The 21,094-nt window shown below is 46.3% G+C and overlaps 1 protein-coding gene across 5 annotated transcripts in view; it reads left to right on the plus strand.

The window, feature by feature from the left end:
* LOC144731794 (protein scribble homolog) overlaps positions 1–21,094 on the plus strand; it is a 51,596-nt gene that overhangs the window by 16,376 nt on the left and 14,126 nt on the right. For 4 of the 5 annotated variants that reach the window (XM_078613038.1, XM_078613074.1, XM_078613047.1 and 1 more), the window contains exons 13-23: positions 1,300–1,424; positions 3,185–3,448; positions 4,205–4,681; positions 5,978–6,040; positions 7,314–7,403; positions 8,070–8,147; positions 12,516–12,944; positions 14,293–14,373; positions 17,666–18,244; positions 19,311–19,421; positions 19,803–19,979. In XM_078613038.1, the coding sequence (XP_078469164.1) occupies positions 1,300–1,424; positions 3,185–3,448; positions 4,205–4,681; positions 5,978–6,040; positions 7,314–7,403; positions 8,070–8,147; positions 12,516–12,944; positions 14,293–14,373; positions 17,666–18,244; positions 19,311–19,421; positions 19,803–19,979 (2,474 nt within the window). The remainder of the gene's footprint in view (positions 1–1,299; positions 1,425–3,184; positions 3,449–4,204; positions 4,682–5,977; positions 6,041–7,313; positions 7,404–8,069; positions 8,148–12,515; positions 12,945–14,292; positions 14,374–17,665; positions 18,245–19,310; positions 19,422–19,802; positions 19,980–21,094) is intronic. The other variant, XM_078613064.1, reaches the window with a different exon arrangement.

Here is a 21,094-nt window from a genome sequence, read left to right on the forward strand (position 1 = left end):
GGCCGAAACGTCGTGAGAATTGTATTTTATTATGTAAAATTTGTATTATTTTATTATTTCCCTTCTACTTGACTTTACCGAAAGAACCAAGAAGATCACTGAAGTAGGTTACAGAATCGTTGCAAGTCGCTTGATTTATTGAAACACCTATGCACACGGCAGTGGCACTGGGAAAGGAAGCGAGCTGCTTTCCTTGAGTGAGACCCACCGTGCCCGTCACGGGTCAAACCATGTGTTGACTTACACACTTGAAGGAAGCATGACACGAGTTTTCCATTGATACCCTTGCAGTGCAGCATTGAGCCTTTTTTTCCCCGATTTAAAACCAGAAAACCAGTTGAAAGACTGCTGCTGAATAATTATTCTGGCTTGTTTATGTTTATGAGGGGTGTGTGTGTGTATCCTGATAAGTGTGAAGGTTTTGAGTCCCATTGCCGAGGGCTCTTATTATACAACCAAGACAACGTATAACAAGTGTGTAACTTGTGTCGTTTAGTCTGTGAAATCGAGAAAAATGATGCATGTGTGTGAATTCTGCACCACTTTCCGACGTGTGTTTGTCCTCGGAAGTTTTTAATTAGTAACACTAACGTTACGTTCCAAGCCGCACAACGATTCTATGTCACACGCTACATGACACCATGGTGGGAGGCGAGAGGCGCGTGCTTGGTGTGTCACATCGTGGCCGAAGAGGCTTATCCACTTTGCGCTTATTTTCGGCAAAGAAATTTGGCCTTCATTTTTCTTGGCTAACTTCTTAAGAGAAACAAAACTTAATTTGAAAATTTCGATTTAAAGCTTTCATGACTGCAGGGATTCATCTTCTTGGTTCTTTCGGTAAAGTCACGTAGAATGGAAATAATAAAATAATAAAAATAAAACATCATAAAATAATTCTCACGACGTTTCGGCCACAACGCAAGCAGCCATCCTCAGGTGAGAAGACAGAGTCTGTCTTCTCGACAGACCTGTTCTTCACCTGAGGACGGCTGCTTGCGTTGTGGCCGAAACGTCGTGAGAATAATTTTATGATGTTTTATTTTTATTATTTTATTATTTCCATTCTACGTGACTTTACCGAAAGAACCAAGAAGATTAATTTGAAAATGTTATCTAATTTATACTTTACCAGGATTATCATAACTTCGTGTTACAGACAGACAGGCGGACGGACAGGGCTAATGCATTCACGCTTTCAACCTCCCTTGCGATTCGTTAAAGAGGGTAACTTAAGGACACGCACGCGGAAGGCCCTGAGCGCAACCCGTGTCGTCTTCCTCTCGCCGTTGGAACGTTTAGACCAGGTGCTGGCGGAGGAAAGTGACAACAGCCCCCCACCGGGGGATGAGAGCAACCGGGTGAGCGTCATCCAGTTCCACGCCGACGTTCCGGAGGATGGAGAGTCCAACGACCACGAGCGAAAGGTGCGCGCTCGCCCGTTCACTTCCTCACCACTTCCCCGCCGCAAAAGCCATACTTGCAGAGGGGTCTTAACTGCGTAGGAGGAACTGGATGTCGCCTTGGAATCGTGCATAACAACAGAAGTGTGGTTTGCTCAAAAGAGATTCATGGGGGTTTCTTTGGACTTTTTTTTTAGAAGTGTACCTGTATTCGGGTTTGTTTTGCCAGTTTTATTTCGGTAAGTTTTTTTTCACTTGGGAGGAAACGGTCGTACTTGGAGAGAATCCATGCAGATAAGGGGGGAATACTCAAAGGTCCTCGCAGATGGGTTCATGAACTCGCTGTTCTGCCATCTTCCCGACCACCCTACACAACCCACTGGGTTTGGAGGTTTCACAGATCTGCATTTTAATTGGACATATGCCAACCATTCGGGACTGTAATGCAGATAGAAATGTATCCATCTGTATTGATAAGGGGGAATTGCTAATAAAATACTGTTGGATGTACTCGGATTATTTAAGTTTTATCATCCACACTGGGCATGGTGAACATTACGTTCCTTTTCTGTATCAAACTATTTGTTTATTCAATAAATAAGCCATATTGTGTCACGTTATAGAAAATTACTTTCAAAATGTATACCCCATTCCTATTATTCATTGCTAGCAGTAACCACGTATTCTGTGTACATCAACGTTGACAATTTAAATTCAATGGCTGGGAAAGAGCCCTGAAGGCACCAGCTTGCATTGGTAAAGTAAAAAAAACCAGGATGGATGATTGTTGATTACAGTTTGATTAATGAGTATAACATGGACCGCGTTGGAGCTTGCCACGACTCGCAAAACAGTATCGTCTGCATGATAACAGCGTTGCTGATATTCCAGCATTTTGATTCCGTAAATTTTTCTTTACCTTTTTTCTTTCAACGGTTTACCATGTATCAATGGATGTATTCACTTTGGTATCATTTTATGACTCCCATAAAGTTTTTCTGTCTCTTTTTTTAACGACCGAGTTTTAAGGAAGTGCATGGGTGGGGGGTGCCCTTTGCCCCCAACAACCTCCGCCGCTGTTTGGTGCTTTTTGTTTGCGAGGTTTCTCAAGGCCAGCGGTGTTAATTTTTGAACGAAATGACCGATGAAAATGTTAGTCGACGATGACTTGCGAGGGGACCAAATCCCCAAGCAGGGCGATGATTTGACGACTCGCCAAAGACCAGAGCATGACTGGCGGTGATGAGACAAAATTTAAGAGTGAATGGAGATATGGACGAAGGTAATTCCGTAATGGTATTAGAGACTGGAGTGCCACTGGACATGGTAATTTGGCGATATGTACAGTATATGTATCGAAAAGATTTGCTGATTGGCTGACATGATGATATTGAGTAGGTGAAAAAGTGCGTGCTACCCCCACCGCACTAACATTCTAATGACTAATAGTGTTTGACTAAATGTTTAACGGCTTTAGTCGAGACTAATCAAATGACTAAATTAAATCCTGTCTTATCACTTCTCTCTTGTCTGTCGCTGCACCTTTTCAACTGACACAGCCCCCATCCCATCCAATGTTTGATGTGTGGCTTCCACTCAGATTGTGATCTTCCTCTTCCCATCGCACCTTCAATTGCTCCCTCCATGACCATCCTTTGCAGCTGGTCACCATTAATCCTGATCACACGTCCAAAATATTACAATTTTCCTCTACTTGCATTGACGTAGCTGTAATTCATGGTCTATGTCTAAATTCTGACTGAAATTAACACTACACGCAACAGAAAATCCAGAGGAGGGCCACACCATACCCAAGCGAGCTCAAGGCCATGAAGAAGAAGCGGGACGATGACAAACAACGTTCCGAGGAGCCCCGTGACGCATCGAACAAGCGCTGCAGCGACGTGTCCATTCAGAGCCACAATTCCACAAGGGAGGCCCAGGAGAGGCCAGCCTCTCCGGCAGACGGGGCCACTGGTCAGGGCGACCACGTCGAACCTTCAAGACCTGAGCCTGGAGCAGCGTTTCAGATGGAGCAGTACGAAGAGGTGAGCAGTACGTTGCACGTGCGCTCGCTTGTGCTACGTGATGAAGGCGTTGTTTTATCGTCGCTGACAATTGAGCATGTGCGAGAGATGTTTACAGATGTGTTTCATTTGTCACATTTTCAGACTGCAAATTTCACAGATTACATATTTGGGTAAAGATAGCCACATTTGCTCCCTACTGTGAATCTCCTGACTATACCCACCTGTGAAATATAGCACCTTTGTGATAGCCTTGCACCATGAGAATGGCACAGATACCAAATGTACGAATGATTTGATTTGATAAATCAGAAATGCGATTTCAACCAAGTCCCAACATTTTTTTGAGGATGGCATTATTACAGGTTGTTTGGCCAATCCCATCTCAAGGGGTGTTTTATGTGTGGGAGGAAACCGGAGTACCGGAGAAACTCCACACATGCAAGGGGATTACACCCAAAGATCTGTACAGATAGGTTCACAAAACTCACCCGATGTTTAATCGTAATTCAGGGTCTGTGAACAACTTAAACGTCTTGACCATCTCAAAACCCAGAACATTCGGGAGTCTTTCCTATCTATACAATCAACTAACCCATGCCTCTTCAAGCACTAGCCTACGGGATGGTCCCACCATACACCTGGCTCCGTAAAATGTGGCACAATAGCCTCTTTTAATCAGACAGCATTGCAGTGTGTGTGCCACTCCTCTGACTTGGTGTGGCTAATGCATGGCGTGAGCAGTGCAGAATTAATAATAAATACTGATGAACGCAGGAACCTTCCGTCCGCTTTGCCGAAGACACCATCGACACGGAAGAAGAGGAGCCCGACGATGCTTGGGAGACAAAGCGGCTGATCCGCAAGGACACCCCGCACTACAAAAAAGGATTCAAAGTGGCCAAGCTTCCCAAGCCAGAGGTGGTGAAAGCACTTCTCAGCGGCAGTTACCAAGAGGTTGACGATGATGACGATGATGAGGAGGAGGATGGGGGAGAAGAAGATGGAGATGACGATGATGATGAAGAGGAGAGGGAGGAGGAGGAAGAGGAGAAGGAGGAGGAGGAAGCCGAGGGTGGAGACGGTGCTGGAGGAGCTTTTGAGCGGAGCAGTGAGAGGGAGGAGGAGCAAGAGGCAGGGAACGAGAGAGGAGGCGATATGGAAGGAGCAATAGATGGGCGCGAGGTTGCGGAGGAGATGCCCTTGGCTGAAGAGGCCCTCAACAACAACGTATCCACACTGCAAGCTGTAAAGGTATGTTGAATATGAATATCACATTGTAGGGTTGGAGGGTGGTGGCGGAAGCCTGTAATCCAGCAGTGGAGGCGAGGGTTGGTGGATTACACCAATGTCCTTAAATTCCTTTCCCATGGGCGTCGAAATTTCCATACCCTGGCTAGCCAGGAGATGGCAGTACTCTAAGTATGGACTAATCTGCACCTGTTCCATCTGCATGAGATCGTGTTGCCCGCTCACACACATGAGTTTTCTATGGGTCTTCCTGTTTCCTCCCACAAGTATCAACACTTCAATTGGCCAATAACACCTGAATATATAGAGGATGCCAGAGCTATGGGGTGAATTTGGCACTGGCTCAAAACGTGGCTGCGGCCTTTACCGCTTTCCTGTGGTTCCTCACGCCTCTGGATTGTTCTCCCACTTCGAGAGCGAGCGACTACTGCGCGGTGCTTTTCAATTTGTAAGTATTACATTATTATTAGTGTCCAAGAGTTAGTGAACTTGGAAAATGTCACAGCACGTGACCTATGTAAATAAACTGATGCGGCAGGATATTTTAAAAAGCTTTAATTACCTTTTGCAACCGACTACGTATTGGAGGTTATGTTTATCTTTATTTCCTTGCGATCATCAATTGATGCTGATATAATTCCGATGAAAAAAATATGAAGGGGACTGCATTGGTGGTAGTTCGAGCAAAAATAATAAATACCCACCACTTTCATCGCCAGCATAACAAGGCGGCAGTGTTAATTATGAAGGTGGTGATATAGATTTTGACTGGTGCTGTCATTTCCAAGAATACATGTGCCACCGTTCCCGCACGTAAGAAGCGACAACTGGCAATTCTCCCACTTTCTGGCGTTGACTTGGAGCGGAGTCCAAATTTGTTTTTATCTGATGGAAAGTGCTCAGCATATGTTTTGTCCTACAAGCATGGACTTAACATTGCGCTGAGGCTGCTTGCCAGCCTTGAGGTCCCTGTTGTACCGGCTTTCCATTGAAATGCCAACTCGTGAAGGCTAAATGGACTTTAAATATATTCAAGTTTGTAAGGCAGTTGTGAAGCCTAACCGAGCCATAATTGCACTCGCCTGTATCTATATTCCTGGTGTCTTCTGTTAAAGCGGAGTGAACGAGTGCACGTGTATTTTGCGTGCGTACGTGTGTGTGTGTGTGTACTTATTTATTACTTGAAGTATAATTATTAATCCCACGTTTTGATGAGCTTTTGACTTGAGCTGTGATCTGCTAATCTCTGCGGGTGGCTTGACTGACGGGCATGCCTTGGGCTCCTCTCTATGGTAACAGGGGGTTTCATTTGATCTAGCCAATAACCTGCTCATCGAGCCTGCCCGCCTTGAGGAGGATGAGGTCTGTACCGCTCGCTTTCCTTACCGCTCTCTCCGTGCTGTTCGCTCAACCCTACTGTACCCCTCTCCCTGCTCTGCTCGGTGTCGTTGCTTGCTTCATACTAAGCCAGTGGTTCCCCAACCTTTTGCCTGATTCTTGTGTACCCCTTGTCGTACCCGTCAACTGTCAAGCGTACCCCTACCGGCACAGTGCTTGCAAGTGATTTTAATAATGACGCTGTGTAAAGCATGTTTGAATAACATTTGCACGTAATTAAACACCTAAGACGTGTCGTTAATACTTGATAACAATTTACAAAATATTGACACTTTAATATTTTAACTTTACTTAGATTCAACAAAAATTGTTTGAAAAAAAACTTTAAATAACTATAAAAATATTTTTGTTTTTACTCTTGGACAGTTTATACAGTCCCTTACCATCGTGATGAAGCAGAGGGGAGATGTGGAATGGCTGGAAACAACGTCTCTTGGACTTTTGTGAATTTGTAAAATCGACTTAAAACTATGCTTGGTGAACATAAGGGGAGAAGAACTCTAGCGGAAACCTCTGGCAAGGTTTCCAAGCACACTTGCTTTTCTGAATTTCATACAACAGATGAGTCAAATAACTTTATTATTGCTAGTGTACACAGAGCAGCACTGCTTAGCAGCCCCACGTGATGTGCAACACGTGAATTAACTTGTCTAAACCCTCTGGGGATGTCACTTGTACCTCCTCGGAGATACTAGCGCTACAGGTTGGGAACCACTGTACTAAACTCATTTAACAATGGAGCGCAATATCTTGTTGTGCTATATCGTCATTTAGCTTCACATTAACTCGCCAAGCTTGCCATATGCCTTTGTGTTGCCCGAGCGGTTTAACCCCATTGTGTTTCTTCTGTTGTATGTATTGTGTATGTGTGCTGTTTATTGAACAACAGAACGATCATGGATCCCGTTCCCTTTGCAAATGTTCTTAATCGTGAACGTGTGTTCTTTCACCCTCCATGCTGTCCTGTCTGTTTTCTTGCGCATTATTTCTCTGCTCGCGGTAACACTTAACACATTGTCTCCTGTATATCGACCATGGTTCGATCCTGGTTTTAATTCAATTTGTTTTTAATAGTTTACTAATACAGTAACTAACAAATTCAACATACCATTAAAAAAAAATCATTCAAACATAGATGAGGTTTAAACCTAATGAACATTTTTATGGAATGATGACCACTGTGTTGCATTGATGTGAAGTAATGAGCAGCGTGCTTCTTCTTAATGTTGTCTTTTAGATTAAAATCGTAGTGTACAGAAAAACAGGTGGCCTGGGCATCAGCATTGCTGGCGGGAAGGGATCAACCCCTTACAAAGGGGAAGATGAGGTACCACTCGACCTGGTAACACAACATACACATATCCTCACTCGCATAAACAAGATAAAGGCAAAGAACCCCCGTATTGCTTACATAGATTGGTTCAGGTCCCATCCTCCACCGATGATAGCAATGGGCCTAGAATGGAATCCGTATTGTTGGATTCGTAGTGCGGTACGCTAACTTCTGCACCACTGCTCACACACCCACACATAGTATTAAAACAAAAAGACCCCCCCCCCCATATAGCCTACATTGACTGTTTAACGAAGTGCTGTTGCGAGCACCTTGGTAAGCTGGCACACGATGACATGGTGCGGTCATTTCCAGGGTCCGTCACCTTTTCTCTCCAATGCTGATGTTTGCACATCGTGCCAGGTGCTCATTTATAGTTTGGTCTAACTAGGGGAGGCTCGGGACAAATTTTTATACCACACGTCACTGATGCCGGCCATGGCTGGGAATCGAACTCAGGTTGCCGGGTTTCGTAGCGCAGCGTGCTATTATCACTACGTCACCACTGCCCATACATAAACACGCACACACATGCCTCTGTCACCACCCGGGCCCACTGTGCACATGAGACGCTTCGCATTTGTCCGCGCCACCCACCGTGGACCGGTTATGGAGATGTGGATCTGTGTGCCTGGCGTGCCGTGTGCGTGCCGAACGCAGGGAATATTTATTTCACGGGTGTCGGACGAGGGGCCGGCAGGGATCGCCGGTGTGCGTGTCGGTGACAAGCTGCTGCAGGTGATTTCACGTGCTGCCAGCCGTTTTAATTTAACACGTTCGTCCTTCAGCCACTCGTAATCCAAAGTGTGATGATCCAGGTGAGGCCGCGTCGGTGAGCAATACTTCGCTCAAGCTTTCGGCACGCGCTGCCGCGGGCTTGTTCAGGAGTTCAACATCCTCAGGACCTCGGAGGATGCCAAGAGTAGAGCGTGTCGAAAGCATGAGAGAATGAATACTCAACACAAGGCCTAACTCGAAAAACCGCACTTGGATTGGTGCCCACTTGTGTTGCTTCCGTAACAGCTGTTGCCGCTACAGTGGTTTCCACTTTCAACGATGATTGGTTATGTATGTCAAATGCATCCTGCTATCAACGTCATCATAATTTTGATTGATTGAAAGATATTTGTCTGCTCTTTTAACTCGAGAGAAAAAAGGATGAGCAATACACCAAAAATATATTTTTTAAAAATCCCCTTTTCAAAACGCAAGTTTATATTTTGACATGGTATCCTCTAACCTGGAGAGTGGGCAAAAACATTTAACAGAGAACTTACAGTTAGGCAACCACTGGCATCTGCGAGTTGCAAAGCAATAGATCTTGAGCAAATGCCAGGAAGTGTGCAACAGTGCGTGTATCAACAAGGCAAAGAAAAAAATGTGAATTGCACACCATTCATCATCCACCCAATGTGCCGAATGGGTGACAACTGTGGACATGGCTGCAGTTGTTGGCCACCGTTGTCTTCATGGCAATACAGCTCCAAAGGCGCCACCAAAGCTCGTAAAGTAAAATAGCTTTGCTTTGTAGGTGATTGAATAAGCAGATTTGACCACAGTTTAAAGAGGTTAAAGCCTTGTACCAGGAGGCAGTAATATACAGCGAGCAGGATAGCCTTGTTGGCAGGTTTTAATTTATTGGTGGTCCTGCAAGCCACTGGTACAGTGTAGTTAGAACGACCACCGTGGTGAAACTGCACCATGTGGTGTTCATTTCCCAGGTCCTGGAGCGATATTGATCATCACGAGTTGAGTTGACACTTGGTTTGGTATTTGAACTCATGACCCCAAACTGGGGAGCACTCTGCTCCACTTACCTATCGAGCTGTACCCCAGCCTTTTCGGCTGAGACACCCAGAATTCCTGGTCATCATCATCATCTGTCGCTTCAGAATAAATTCCCGCCACGGGTCTATTTCGTCAGCCAGCGTTACTGCTATTCAGCCTCAATCATGTTTCGTATTGAAAAAGTATCCACTGCATTTATCCACCTGGTTTTTATGGCTTCCCCTGCTTCTATTTCCTTCTACTTTGCTGTCCCACCACCAACTCAGGGCTCATTCTGGAAACTTGTCCAAGCCAATGTAGGCGTATTTCTTCGTCTAATAAGGTTGCGTGTACTCCAAAACCGTTTCTTCATCATTGTCCAATGGTCTTTAATACTCCTGGATTTATAAACAATGACTAGCTGTACTACCCGGCTTCGCCCGGGACTTGTATCCACCACGCCCGGCCGCCTTTGTCTCCCCAGTGGCGATGTTAATACGCCACACCAGTTACTCGTTTTGAGGCTGAGTCCCTCCCTCACCACTCTCCCTCCTTCACCACTCTCCCTCCCTCACCACTCTCCCTCCCTCACCACTCTCCCTCCCTCACCACTCTCCCTCCCTCACCACTCTCCCTCCCTCACCACTCTCCCTCACCACTCTCCCTCCCTCACCACTCTCCCTCCCTCACCACTCTCCCTCCCTCACCACTCTCCCTCCCTCACCACTCTGTAGAGGACGTGAAACTTTGATGAATTTACCTCAGAGTCGCGTGGTGGGTGTCGAGGCCTAGTACCGTGCAGAGCCTCCGGCCTCGCCTGATTTTGCCACCCGGCTGACGCTGGGTACGGGTGCCGTTCCCCCCCCCCCCCGCGCTACAATAATACTGTCTAATCGCTATAATTTTATAATCGACCGACCCTATAATAGTAATTGCACACATTGTGGTGGGGGGGGAGTGAAGAAGACGTGAAAGTTTGATGAATTTACCTCAGAGTCGCGTGTTAATGCGTGCGCCTATTTTTAACGGGAATTAAAAATGGCGTCCACCCCGCCGCGAAGGCGTCGCTATCCGTTGCCAGGGGCAACCGCCGTCCAATGAAAGTGCGTATGGTACGGCGACACACAGACAGACAGATTTGCGATTTTATATATATAGATAATACATTTCCAAAGAGGGTAAAGGGTATGTTATATCACCCAGATTAATAAAATAACACTGAAAAGAAGATACGATAAAAACCGAACTGCTCTTATTGCAGTTAATAGTAACGATTTGTTTGTTTGTTTTTTTGAACAATTCCAAAGGGGAAAAAAAATATCTGTTTACCTGAGACTTTTCTCTGCTGGAGATTGCCTCCTGCCTGGCTTCTCAGCCCCGTAATAGTGGGGCACGTTTCACCTGTGTTAGGTGTGTGTGTATGTAAAAGTGGTTAAACAAATGACAAATTACTTGGTGGAAGCAGCTGCATTGGCAGTGGTGCACAAGCACAGTTAACAACCAACAAAAACTCAACATATTCATCGTTAACAATTTGGCTTTAAAATAAAAAAAAATAGGCAGACATTTTGAACGATGGCCCTTCATAGCACATACTTACAGGCCAGAGAGAGTGCATAAGAGTTGGAGACGGAACTTTACACCATAGGACATTGCCCGTAACGTCACCTGTTATCCATTTGAAGGCATTGTTTATTGACAAATTGTGTTTAGTGTTTGTCTTTTGTGCCTATGCCCCACTGCCAGCGTGCAGCATCGCCAAATAATTTGTTTATGTTGTCGTTACATGGCTGTGTAACCCGGGCTGTTTGACCTGAGTTTCAAGCTTCATTAATGAGAAAAAAAATGATGAAAAGCTACCGCTAAACTCTCCATCATAGCACCATAGTAACATCATTAGAACGGCATTACATTGACGTCATCAGCCTGATGTACAAAAACATTCACGGTTTCTCATTATTATCCGGGTGTTTTTTTCGATGCCGCTGGTTTGTTTGGTGTTTTTAGAAAGAGTCCTCAACAAACACCGTGGAGTCTATTCAGCGCAGCACGTAAAACAAATTGTGCCAAATCACAATCATCGTGCCCCTTTTTTCAGAAAATTTCCCATCGAGTCTAAAACATAATGGTAGGTTTTTACCCTTTTAACTGGTACAAAACTGACACCTTTATTCAAGGCATCATGTTTGCAATGACCACAACACAAGTAGTCAATAAAGCAAACAAAAAGAAGCAACTCTGATAAGGATAATAATATGCACTGTCCTTGAAGTTGATTGGCCCACACCCGAGACGGCTTTCTTTAGAGCCTAGTCTGGCCCTACACCAATGGGGACTGGTAAAAGAGATCTCATAGTGTAAATGAGTCTAAAACACTCTCTTCAGGTGGATTCTGAATTGGGATGTTGGGCCAGTTTCACGAATGAGTGTTTGGCTAGGTGCAATGGAGGAAACTGGCGTACCCAGAAAAAATATATATGAATGCAAGGGGATGACGTTTGAAGCGCCATAGAAATCGATTCTTGAATCGTTTGCTCTTCGACCATCTCTTGGACCCTCGCAACTCAAGCATACAATAGATGGTATTTTTCCCATCTCAGTACTGAGCAAAACTCAACCCCTCTTAGCTTCCATTCAGGATTGTTTGCTTCTAACTAGAGCTGATCTGTGAGATTATTAGAGTGATCGATTACTTTGCTGACTACCACTTCGATTACTCATTAATTTGATAACACGAAAATAGAAACGTTATAGTCTTAGCTCTGTTGCCACCACGTGTGCAGCACGCTTGAACATCAGATACAGGGCAGTAGCCGCGTCGGCATCGTAAGCCGCATCACACTGGGTCTGAATTCTAGGGGGTTTCCTGCCTTGGGGGTACAATATGTTGGTGTTCAAGTGATAGGTTAAACGATTCATTATATTAATCGACTCATTTTGACAGCTCAATTTGTACCAAATTCTCTGGATTGCAAGATGCTTTTAAAGAGTAAGACGCACTGCAAAATTGGGCCCGGTGTCAAGTTATATAAATATGGTCACACACCTTTTGGATTGTCTGACAACCCCCAGACAATCCAAAAGTGAAAAATTGCAATCCGAAGAATACAGTAACACGCTGAACCCCAGTCACATGTATGCATGTATGTTGAACTTCTTTCACACCCTACGTAGCCAACCGTGTCAATTGGAGGTGTGGGGGAAGGACAACAAACTAAACACAAACAGCCGTCATTTTTGTGTTTAGCTTGTCACGATCACCTTTCGGCCAGGGCAGTCTATTTGGGGGGATCTCAACGCATTGCAAGTGACGCCCTCCTCCTCCTCCTCGCGATGCAGGTGAATGGCGTGGTGCTGGTGGATGCCGAACACCAGGAGGCGGTGAGCGCTCTGAAGAACAGCGGCAGCGTCATGGAGCTGCTGGTGCTACGGGAGCGCATGGTGGAGCCCGAGCACGCCGTGAGCGTGGCACGGCCGCCCCCTCCGCAGTCCCCTTCACCGCCGCCGACACCCACGCCGCAGCCGCCACCGCTGCCGTCGACGCCGGTGGCCACGGCCCTTGAGGCGGCGGCGGCGGTAACGCCGAAGCTGACGACGCCGGCGCAGCCCCCCCTGCGCGAGCGCCGTTCGGCCGTCACGTTCGCGCCCGAGCCGGAGCCCACCGTGATGCGAGAACAGCTCTCCGTGCGGCTGCTGAGGAACGAGAGAGGGCTTGGCTTCAGCATCGCCGGCGGCAAGGGGTCGACGCCCTTCAAGGGCTCCCACAGCGTACGCTCTTGCGCCGCGGTGTGGGATGGATTTCTCCGAATAGGCCGATCTGTGGCCACAATCCTGTCCGTAACTACAACCCCCCCATTCCCTTTCACGGTCCGGACACTGGACTTGCGTTCCGGAAGTCACCGGTTCAATTTGTTCTCCCTCGGCGACGATTAACCCAGTGGATCATACGGCAGTATACACGCTTCCACCACAGTCGATCGGCAGCTCGTGTGTGGTGGGGGTGAAGGGGGTGGGTCCGCATCTGTTCCAAGATGTCTGTTCATCTACAGTACTCTCCTCCAGAACAAGCAGATGTATTGGTATTTGAGTGACTGCATGTGCTTGGCTGAATAGAGGATTGATGTTGCTACAGGCCGACCTAATCTGTTCTCGCTCATGCCGAGCGCTCCCTTTTTTGTCTAGTAGGATGATTGCAATGACCTTTGGTGAATAGTTGTTTTTGTGTTCCTGTTTTCCTACACCCAGTAATATATAAATATACTTCAAAGCTGTAACTGATAACAACTTTGCATGGCATCAACAATGTATCTATTGTATATTGCATAATGTCAGTCACAAATACAAGTGTCCGCATGACTCAAAGGTTGCAGATTTTATCTTTGGTTAACCTTGCACAACACGTTCTGTCTGCTAGGGTGCCTGGTGGGCATAACAGGCCAATGGGATTTGGCAATCACTTCTATCGTACCTGCAGACTGACCGTAGTCTTTAGACTGACATACAACATGTCAATGTATCTAGTACTAGCTTTACTACCCGGCTTCGCCCGAGACTTGGATCCCCTCGTCTTGGATTAATACACGGCCTACACAGAGGGTGGGGGGGGGATGTGTGACGTCAGTAGGCATCCTGCGTAACGCTGCCGCATGCGGGTGACATCACAGATGTGATGTCACCGCTCACTTGCGTGCAAAATATATGTATTATTGCGCCCCTCCCCCCAAAATACAAAAGTCTATTTTTATATTTTTTGCATTGTGTACAGTCTGGAAGCTACCCACATGTCAAATTCCAAGTTTGTTGCATGTAGGGAAGTATGCTAAACATTTCGAACAGACACATTCACAAATTTCCCTATTATATACATAGATCGATAACATATATAGGACCCATGGACTTACATAGGACCCAAATACTAACATGGGACCTACATAGAATAACATATGACCCACAGAGGAACAGAGGGCCAATCGACTTGTTACCTTCTGACCCGTCCCTGCTGGACATCTGTGAAAAAGAGCTTTATAGCTAATAGGATTTCACCAATATATATATATAAATATTCTGATTCTGACATATGACCTTTGGACTAACGCGGCATGTTTCTCCCTGTTAGGGAATCTTCATTTCAAGGATAGCGGACGGTGGCACGGCAGATCTGGAGGGCACGATGGCTGTCGCAGATCGCGTTCTGGCTGTAAGTATTTCTCTCCTCTGCTGCTGCAAAGCAACGTCCACGATCTACTTACCAGGCCTGAGGGGACCAAGCGTGAATTTGGCCCTTTAGGATAGCTCAATCCCAGTGGCCTAACTGCAACTGCACCCGGGCACACGGGCCGGAGTGGCCCATGCACCGGGCTACAGAGAGGGGAGAAATTGGATGGGGGAGGGGGCTGCTTCATTTAATTTCTTGCACCAGGGCCCATGCAAACTACACTGTGCCACTGAGACCCATAGAGATGTGTAGATCCCATAGATTCGCGTGACATCCCCATAGGCTTACCTACACTGACCTGTGAGGGTTTTCATGGGTAGCGAGCTCAATTCGGGATCAGTTTTATTCAAAAAATAATTATCTGTTTATCATTGTGGTGAATATAGCTGCCTCTCGTGGCTGCAGGGGACACTTGAGCCCATTGCTTGGTGTCGTATGCAAATAATAATAAAAACAAAACTCTTTATATGGACGCTATGCGACGCACGTATCACGAGCTTGAGAATCAATATCGATGTTACATCTCTTGTAATGGCAGTCATAAATCATCGGCGCACGTTGGACATTTTGCACGTGCGTTGAAACAGGGAGGTATTTTTATGCTCTTGCACAACTCAAATGTAAATGTATGCAACTAATTGTCCGCAGTTTTTTTTCTATTTGCACAAATGTAACTCGGTAGATAAAATGAATCTGTCCATTTACAATTAAGAGGGAATTTAGTAAATGCTTCGTGACTCATCCCCATCCTAACAAAAATAATGTTCACAGTTTTTTGCATTAGTTAATAGAGGATTGGGAATTCGGGTGAATTTTGACGATTGGTAACGTATTATAAATGATATTCCTTAATAACATGGACACTTTCTGCAGAGTTCCCTGGTGAAACACTGTTGAGAAGTATTTGTTATAAGAGTGAGCCTGTTTTAAGTAATTTGTCATATGTTCTTACACGTTGCATAAAATAGTTAAATAATCCCTAGACTTTTAATTATAATTGAAAATGTGTTTATATATTCATATATACCAGCATTGTTTAAATGTTTAACTTGTGAAAGTCAAACTGCGTGTGCTGACGATGTGCAATGGCATTTTCACTACTTGTAAAAGGCAAGCAGGGAGCTTTACCAGAACTCGCCTACGCTTCCAGAATCAGCCCGTAAACGCTAGAAGGTTCTGAAACTAGCCCGTGAAATATTGTCATGTGTTCGCAAGCAAAATTAGGTGAACTTAAGCATGTCCAAAAAACTTTGCATCAATACAGACATCCATTCATGATGTCCGATTAGTTTCGGTGTAAAGACCGCATTCATTCATAGAAAGTCTTTTTTTAATCAAATACTATGCCCTAAGCACGGTATTAATTTCTGAAAATTATACGGTATTAATTTCTGAAAATTATACGGAACGTATGTGGTTGTAGGCGAATGGAGACAACATGTTTACAAACAAGACGGCTAAAAATGAGAAAAAAATATGGCATGGTAAAAAAACAAGACAAAAAAAGTCTTAAATTGAACTGGCAGTGGCAAATTTTTACAGCCCTCTGTGTTAAGGTCTCCGGATCAGCCTCGGTGCTGATGGGCACGTCACGTAGGTGGATCCAGCGCGCTCACTTTCATACTAACTGCCTGATGTTTTGAGTTTTTTTGTTCCTCCATCCTTTTTGTGTTTTTTGTTTTCCCTCACTCGTCGCATGCCACTAATGAGCACTTTGCCCGACTGGGTTGGTGGCGGGGTGGGGGGGGGGCGGTGGAAAGGGTGCTTGGTGGTGGGGCTCGTAACAGCATGCCGTCACGGTGGTGGGGTGAGGGGGGGCGGGGGGGTAAGCGGTGGTACTGTCTGGCCAGTGTTGGCTTCTGTCTGCACCCTGCTCGGTAAGGCTCTTAACCTCCACAGCCGGAGTCTCGTCCTCCCTGAGAATGGGGAATCCCAGCTGTCCCCCCCCCCGACCTTTGCGTGGGGGTGTTGGCTGGGTGGCGGTGGCGGCGACCCCCTTTCTATCAGCTCTTGAATTACAGGGTGGGCACATTTTTGAGAGGTGGAGCATCTGACAGGCATGCAACGGTAAATCGATTTAATTCATTAAAATTGACGCTTACACGTGTGATACGCGCATTAAATAACGTGCGTGGGGGAGTCTGTGCTCTTAATTTTGTATAGGTTGTAGGCTTCATCAAGCGGCACTGACCAGTGTGGTGAATTACGGCCAGATAACCTCACGTGACCTGCCCGGTGCTGTGAGACCTTCATCCAGCGAATAGATTGACAAAAGGGGCTTCGCATCTAGATGGGTTTTTACAGAATAGCTCTCCAACGTTCTTTTTTCAGTCGTACTTTGTAATGTTCGGCATAACGTCTGTCGTTTCACTCCACACACGGGGAGCTTCTTCTCAGGCACGAAACCTCGGATGTTATGCCAAACAACAAAGAAGTACAATCTGAAGACGCATCGGAGAGCTAGAAGCTCACGGCTACTCGAGACGCTTACATTCCCCGCAGCGTTAGGCGAAAATAACTCCCTCTTGAATTGAATCGCGACCCAGAATCGTTGCATGCTTGGCAGCTGCTGCCATCCACTGACAGGGATGTGTGTCCACCATGGTTCCTCGCTCTCACCGAGTCACGTTCACTTCAGCTGTGGAGGCTGCCGAGGGTCCTTCGTCTCCAGACACAAGAGGATTTTATTTTACAAAGCGTAATTTCTTACTTCCTTAAAGGCACTCTCTTTCCCTTCCTTTAAATGTACTAACCGTCTGAAATTTTCTTTTCCTCTGGGATACTGCCGCTGCTCCTGCACGACGAGCCAGTTAATTAACAGCGTGCATGTGAGTGCCGCCTTAATGTTGGCCAGAAGATTAATCTACTAATGGTGGCATTTATTAAGGCCCTGCACTGGCTTAATACCGGCGATTGCGATGAACAGCTGGATAGGACCTGTCTGAGTGCGCGCGGATCCCTTACCAACAGATTAGCCCATTTTTCACGATCGTTAGGTCAACGTTGCTGCTGATAGCGCTCAAAATCTATTTATTTTTGAATCGGGACAGATTTGATCAGAAGCTTTGCTCGCTTCAAATTTCTTTGCTGAGCACATTTTGAGTACCTGCAGCATTCGTGCTCAGACCTTATAATGTAGAAATACTGTCTCGGTTTTCCCTATGCGTGTGATTTTTTTTTTTTTATCCTGCATTAAGTATACACGGAAAGAGTTGTTTCCCTCTTGTTGCTGGTTGGCTTGGCTTACCCGGCACGGTTTGTGCACCTTCTCTAGATCAATGGCGTAGACATGACAGAAGCCAGGCATGACCAGGCGGTAGCCCTTCTTACCTCCTCCGCGACCTCAATCACAATGCTGCTCCAACGGGAACAGCTGGAATACATCCAGCCAGGGCTCGTGGAGAGCAGGCCGCTGGGACAGCTAGGCGGACAGCTAGATGGCCAGCTGAAGGCCCAGCCAGACGACCAGACGGACGGGCAGTCGCCGGTCCTACCGGACGGCCTGCCGGCCGGGAAACCGCCAGGACGCTCGTGCAGCCCGCCGCCTCAGTACTCGAGCTGGGAGCTAGAGAACGGGCAGACCAGGCCGGAGAGCCCACCTCCCGGCTACCAGGCACAGGGGCACAAACCCCCAGGCAGGCCCAGCAGCCCCCCGCCCGGGTACCCGCTTAGCCCGGACGAGGAAGATGGGGATGAAGAGGATGGGGAGGATGTTGGTGGGGAGGATGGGAATGGGGAGAGGGGGGAGGAGGACGAGGAGGAGGTGAAGCTCGGCGACGAGGAGGAGCCAGCGGACGGGGAGCCAGGGAGCAACCACGTGTCCGAGCAGGAGGAGCATCCTTACCCCGTTGAGGTGCGGTCGTGTAAATCCAAGCGCGCGAAGGCTTTATTGAGAAGTTTGATTTTGTTTTGCTGATGCTGCCAGGATAGATACATGAAGACTGAGAATTGACAGCATCACAATCATAAGCGTTACCAGCCAGATCAGTTCACTGCTGGTAGAAGGGCGCCGCCCCAAGCTGTTGCCATCTTCCACTGCCCTGCAATATAACAATCTATCTAGCACTTGCATGTGCAGGAGCATTTCAATGATGTGATTCAGGAAAGCCTCACAATCTCAAGAGGCATATTTAAGCTTGTATTGCATTCGGATTGGCCAATTTTTGTTCATTAAGTGTGTTGCGCATGGGAGGAAACTGTAATGGCTTAATGAAACGTACACATTCGATGCGCTAAGACTCCAGAGTCCACAGAGATTGGTTTACGAGCCTGCTTGCTGTGCTGCTATATCCTAGCCACCTCAGTCCAGAGTTTCACACATCTGTGTGACCCACAAAAACTTGGTGTTTTATACGTTATGTATTTATCCAGAGAAGCCTCACTGGGTCTCGGGATGTCTTCACGTGGTGTCCCACATTGAGATGCTGTTTGCATCGTTCCATTGAAGAGGAGTGTTATGCATGTTGGAATACAACTGGCGTGCCGAGAGAAACCCCATGCATTCAATGAAATAACACTCGAGGGTTCTTATGTTTTTTCGGTAAAGTCACGTAGGTAAAAAAATAAATCTAAATTAATAAAAGTAAAATAAAAATCATGACGTTTCGGAGGCAACACAAGCTTCCGTCTTCAGGTATACATCTGTCGAGATCTTTTTTCTTGTAGATGTGTTTATGGACACAGCTACTGGCCATCTGTTGTTATCTGGCCATCTCCCACTCTAGCTGGTTTGGGGGGTTTTACAAACATGTGTGACCCACCACCAGCCTTTGCATCAAAAGCATTGAATTACTACTGCAAGCCCCCGTGTCTGGTAATACGAGTACCAGACACCCCAAACGTTTGTCCAATTGTATAGCGGCTAATGTTCTACCACCGTGCTTGTGTTGTAGCCAATTGAGAGTAATGTTGAATTGTAGGAAATCGTGTTGCTCAAGACTGATGGACCCCTGGGCTTGAGTATAGTCGGAGGCAGCGACCACTCCAGCCATCCATTTGGCATCGACAAGCCTGGGATATTCATCTCTAAGGTAAAGAAAGGGTAGTATACATCTGTCGTGATCTTTTTTTAATGCGTTAAAACTAAGGTTGCAAGCGAGTTGTTTATTAGTGTGAAACGTATAGCTGTAACATGTTTACTCTTGAATTTGTTATCAATGTTAACTCTGCCGAGATAAAAAATATTTTATCTTTTTCATGCAGATTTTTATGATTGCGTTCAACAATTTCCCAAGAATCTTGTGCTGTGCTTTGCATCTCAGGCCTCGATAACAAAACGCACTTTATTCTCAACGGATTCACGCCGGACAATAAATAGCATTCATTATAAGTCTTGGTATAATCGTTCCTTTCGTTTTATAAATCCCGAAGCTGATCGGTTATCGGCGATGTGACTCTGTGCGGTTTCTTAGATAATAGCCGACGGCCAGGCGGCCAAGACGAACATGAGGGTCGGCGATCGCATCCTGTCAGTGAACGGGCTGGACGTGCGGCACTGCACGCACCAGGAGGCGGTGTGCGCGCTCCTCGGGGGCAAACCAGCCATCCACATGTTCGTGCAGCACGACCCGCCGCCCCTGGGCATGCAGGTAGCTTTGGACGCCTGGCGATACGTTAGGTGGCGGGGGGGGGCACGCTCTCGGTTAGCACCAGGCTTGTCTGTCATGAAAGGCAAAGGTGTGGACCCTCCAAGTTGCTTGCTCGCACCCCCCCTGCTGGCAGAAGGGCTTTCCTTAGAGCAGTGGTTCTTCACCTTCACTGCAGCCTTGCACCCCTTTGGTTCTCAATCGTTAAATCATGTCTCATGCTAATAAATACATCGGTTTGATGAAACGAAGTAGTTGTACTTATGTGCCCGTGCTTAATCTGTGCTTTCGATGACTTACCTTCTAAAATAAATCTGGCATGTTTCACGTCCCCAAAAAGAGCAATCCCGTACCCTTATGGCGTGCGTGCACCCCAGGTTAAGAACCACTGCCCAAGAGCGATATCTAGAGTTCCCCCTCTAGAGAGTATTTGGTCTACTCTTCTACTAGCTTTGATAATGCAATGATTATCACAATGCCAAAATTTGGTATTTCACTTTTTGTATTAGTTTTTTGTGCTTTTCTATTCTTCCGGTACAAATAAAGTTTACTTAAACGCCTTCAAGTGCAGGTCACTCAGCAGAAGCCAGCCATAAGAATTTCTGATCAGTACAAGGTATAAAACTGTCGACCCCACGGCATGCCACAGGAAGGGAATGGGAGAGTCTGTTGCACTAAAGGGCAGTCGGGGCATGATGATATTTGTTTTATTGTGAAATTTGATATTTTATGGTATCATCAAAAATGTATCTAGTCCATGGGCCATAGCAGAAATTTGAACCACCTTAGGTCAACAAATTTAAGTCATATCGATGTATTTATATCTCTACTAAGAGTGAATTGCTTTAATCCATTCATTTTAAATGGTTATCACATAATTCACTATTAGTGTGCCCCATAAAGCAATTAAAACCATTCAAGTTATGCCACCTCAGGTGGTACCGGCAACTGAAATATCTAGCCTGGGCTCGTGGACCAAAGGTGCCAACCATATTTGTCTTCTGTGCAAGAGGATCTGCAGGATCTGGCCGATGGTGGAAACCTTTGGCGAGGTGCAGTGGGCATCGTCGGTGTGCTGGGTGTGTTTTCAGCAGAGCTCGTTGTCGTTGTCGCCTGTG

This window comes from Lampetra planeri, chromosome 2 (genome assembly GCF_965212315.1).
Source record: "Lampetra planeri chromosome 2, kcLamPlan1.2.h2, whole genome shotgun sequence".
Classification (NCBI taxonomy): domain Eukaryota; kingdom Metazoa; phylum Chordata; class Hyperoartia; order Petromyzontiformes; family Petromyzontidae; genus Lampetra; species Lampetra planeri.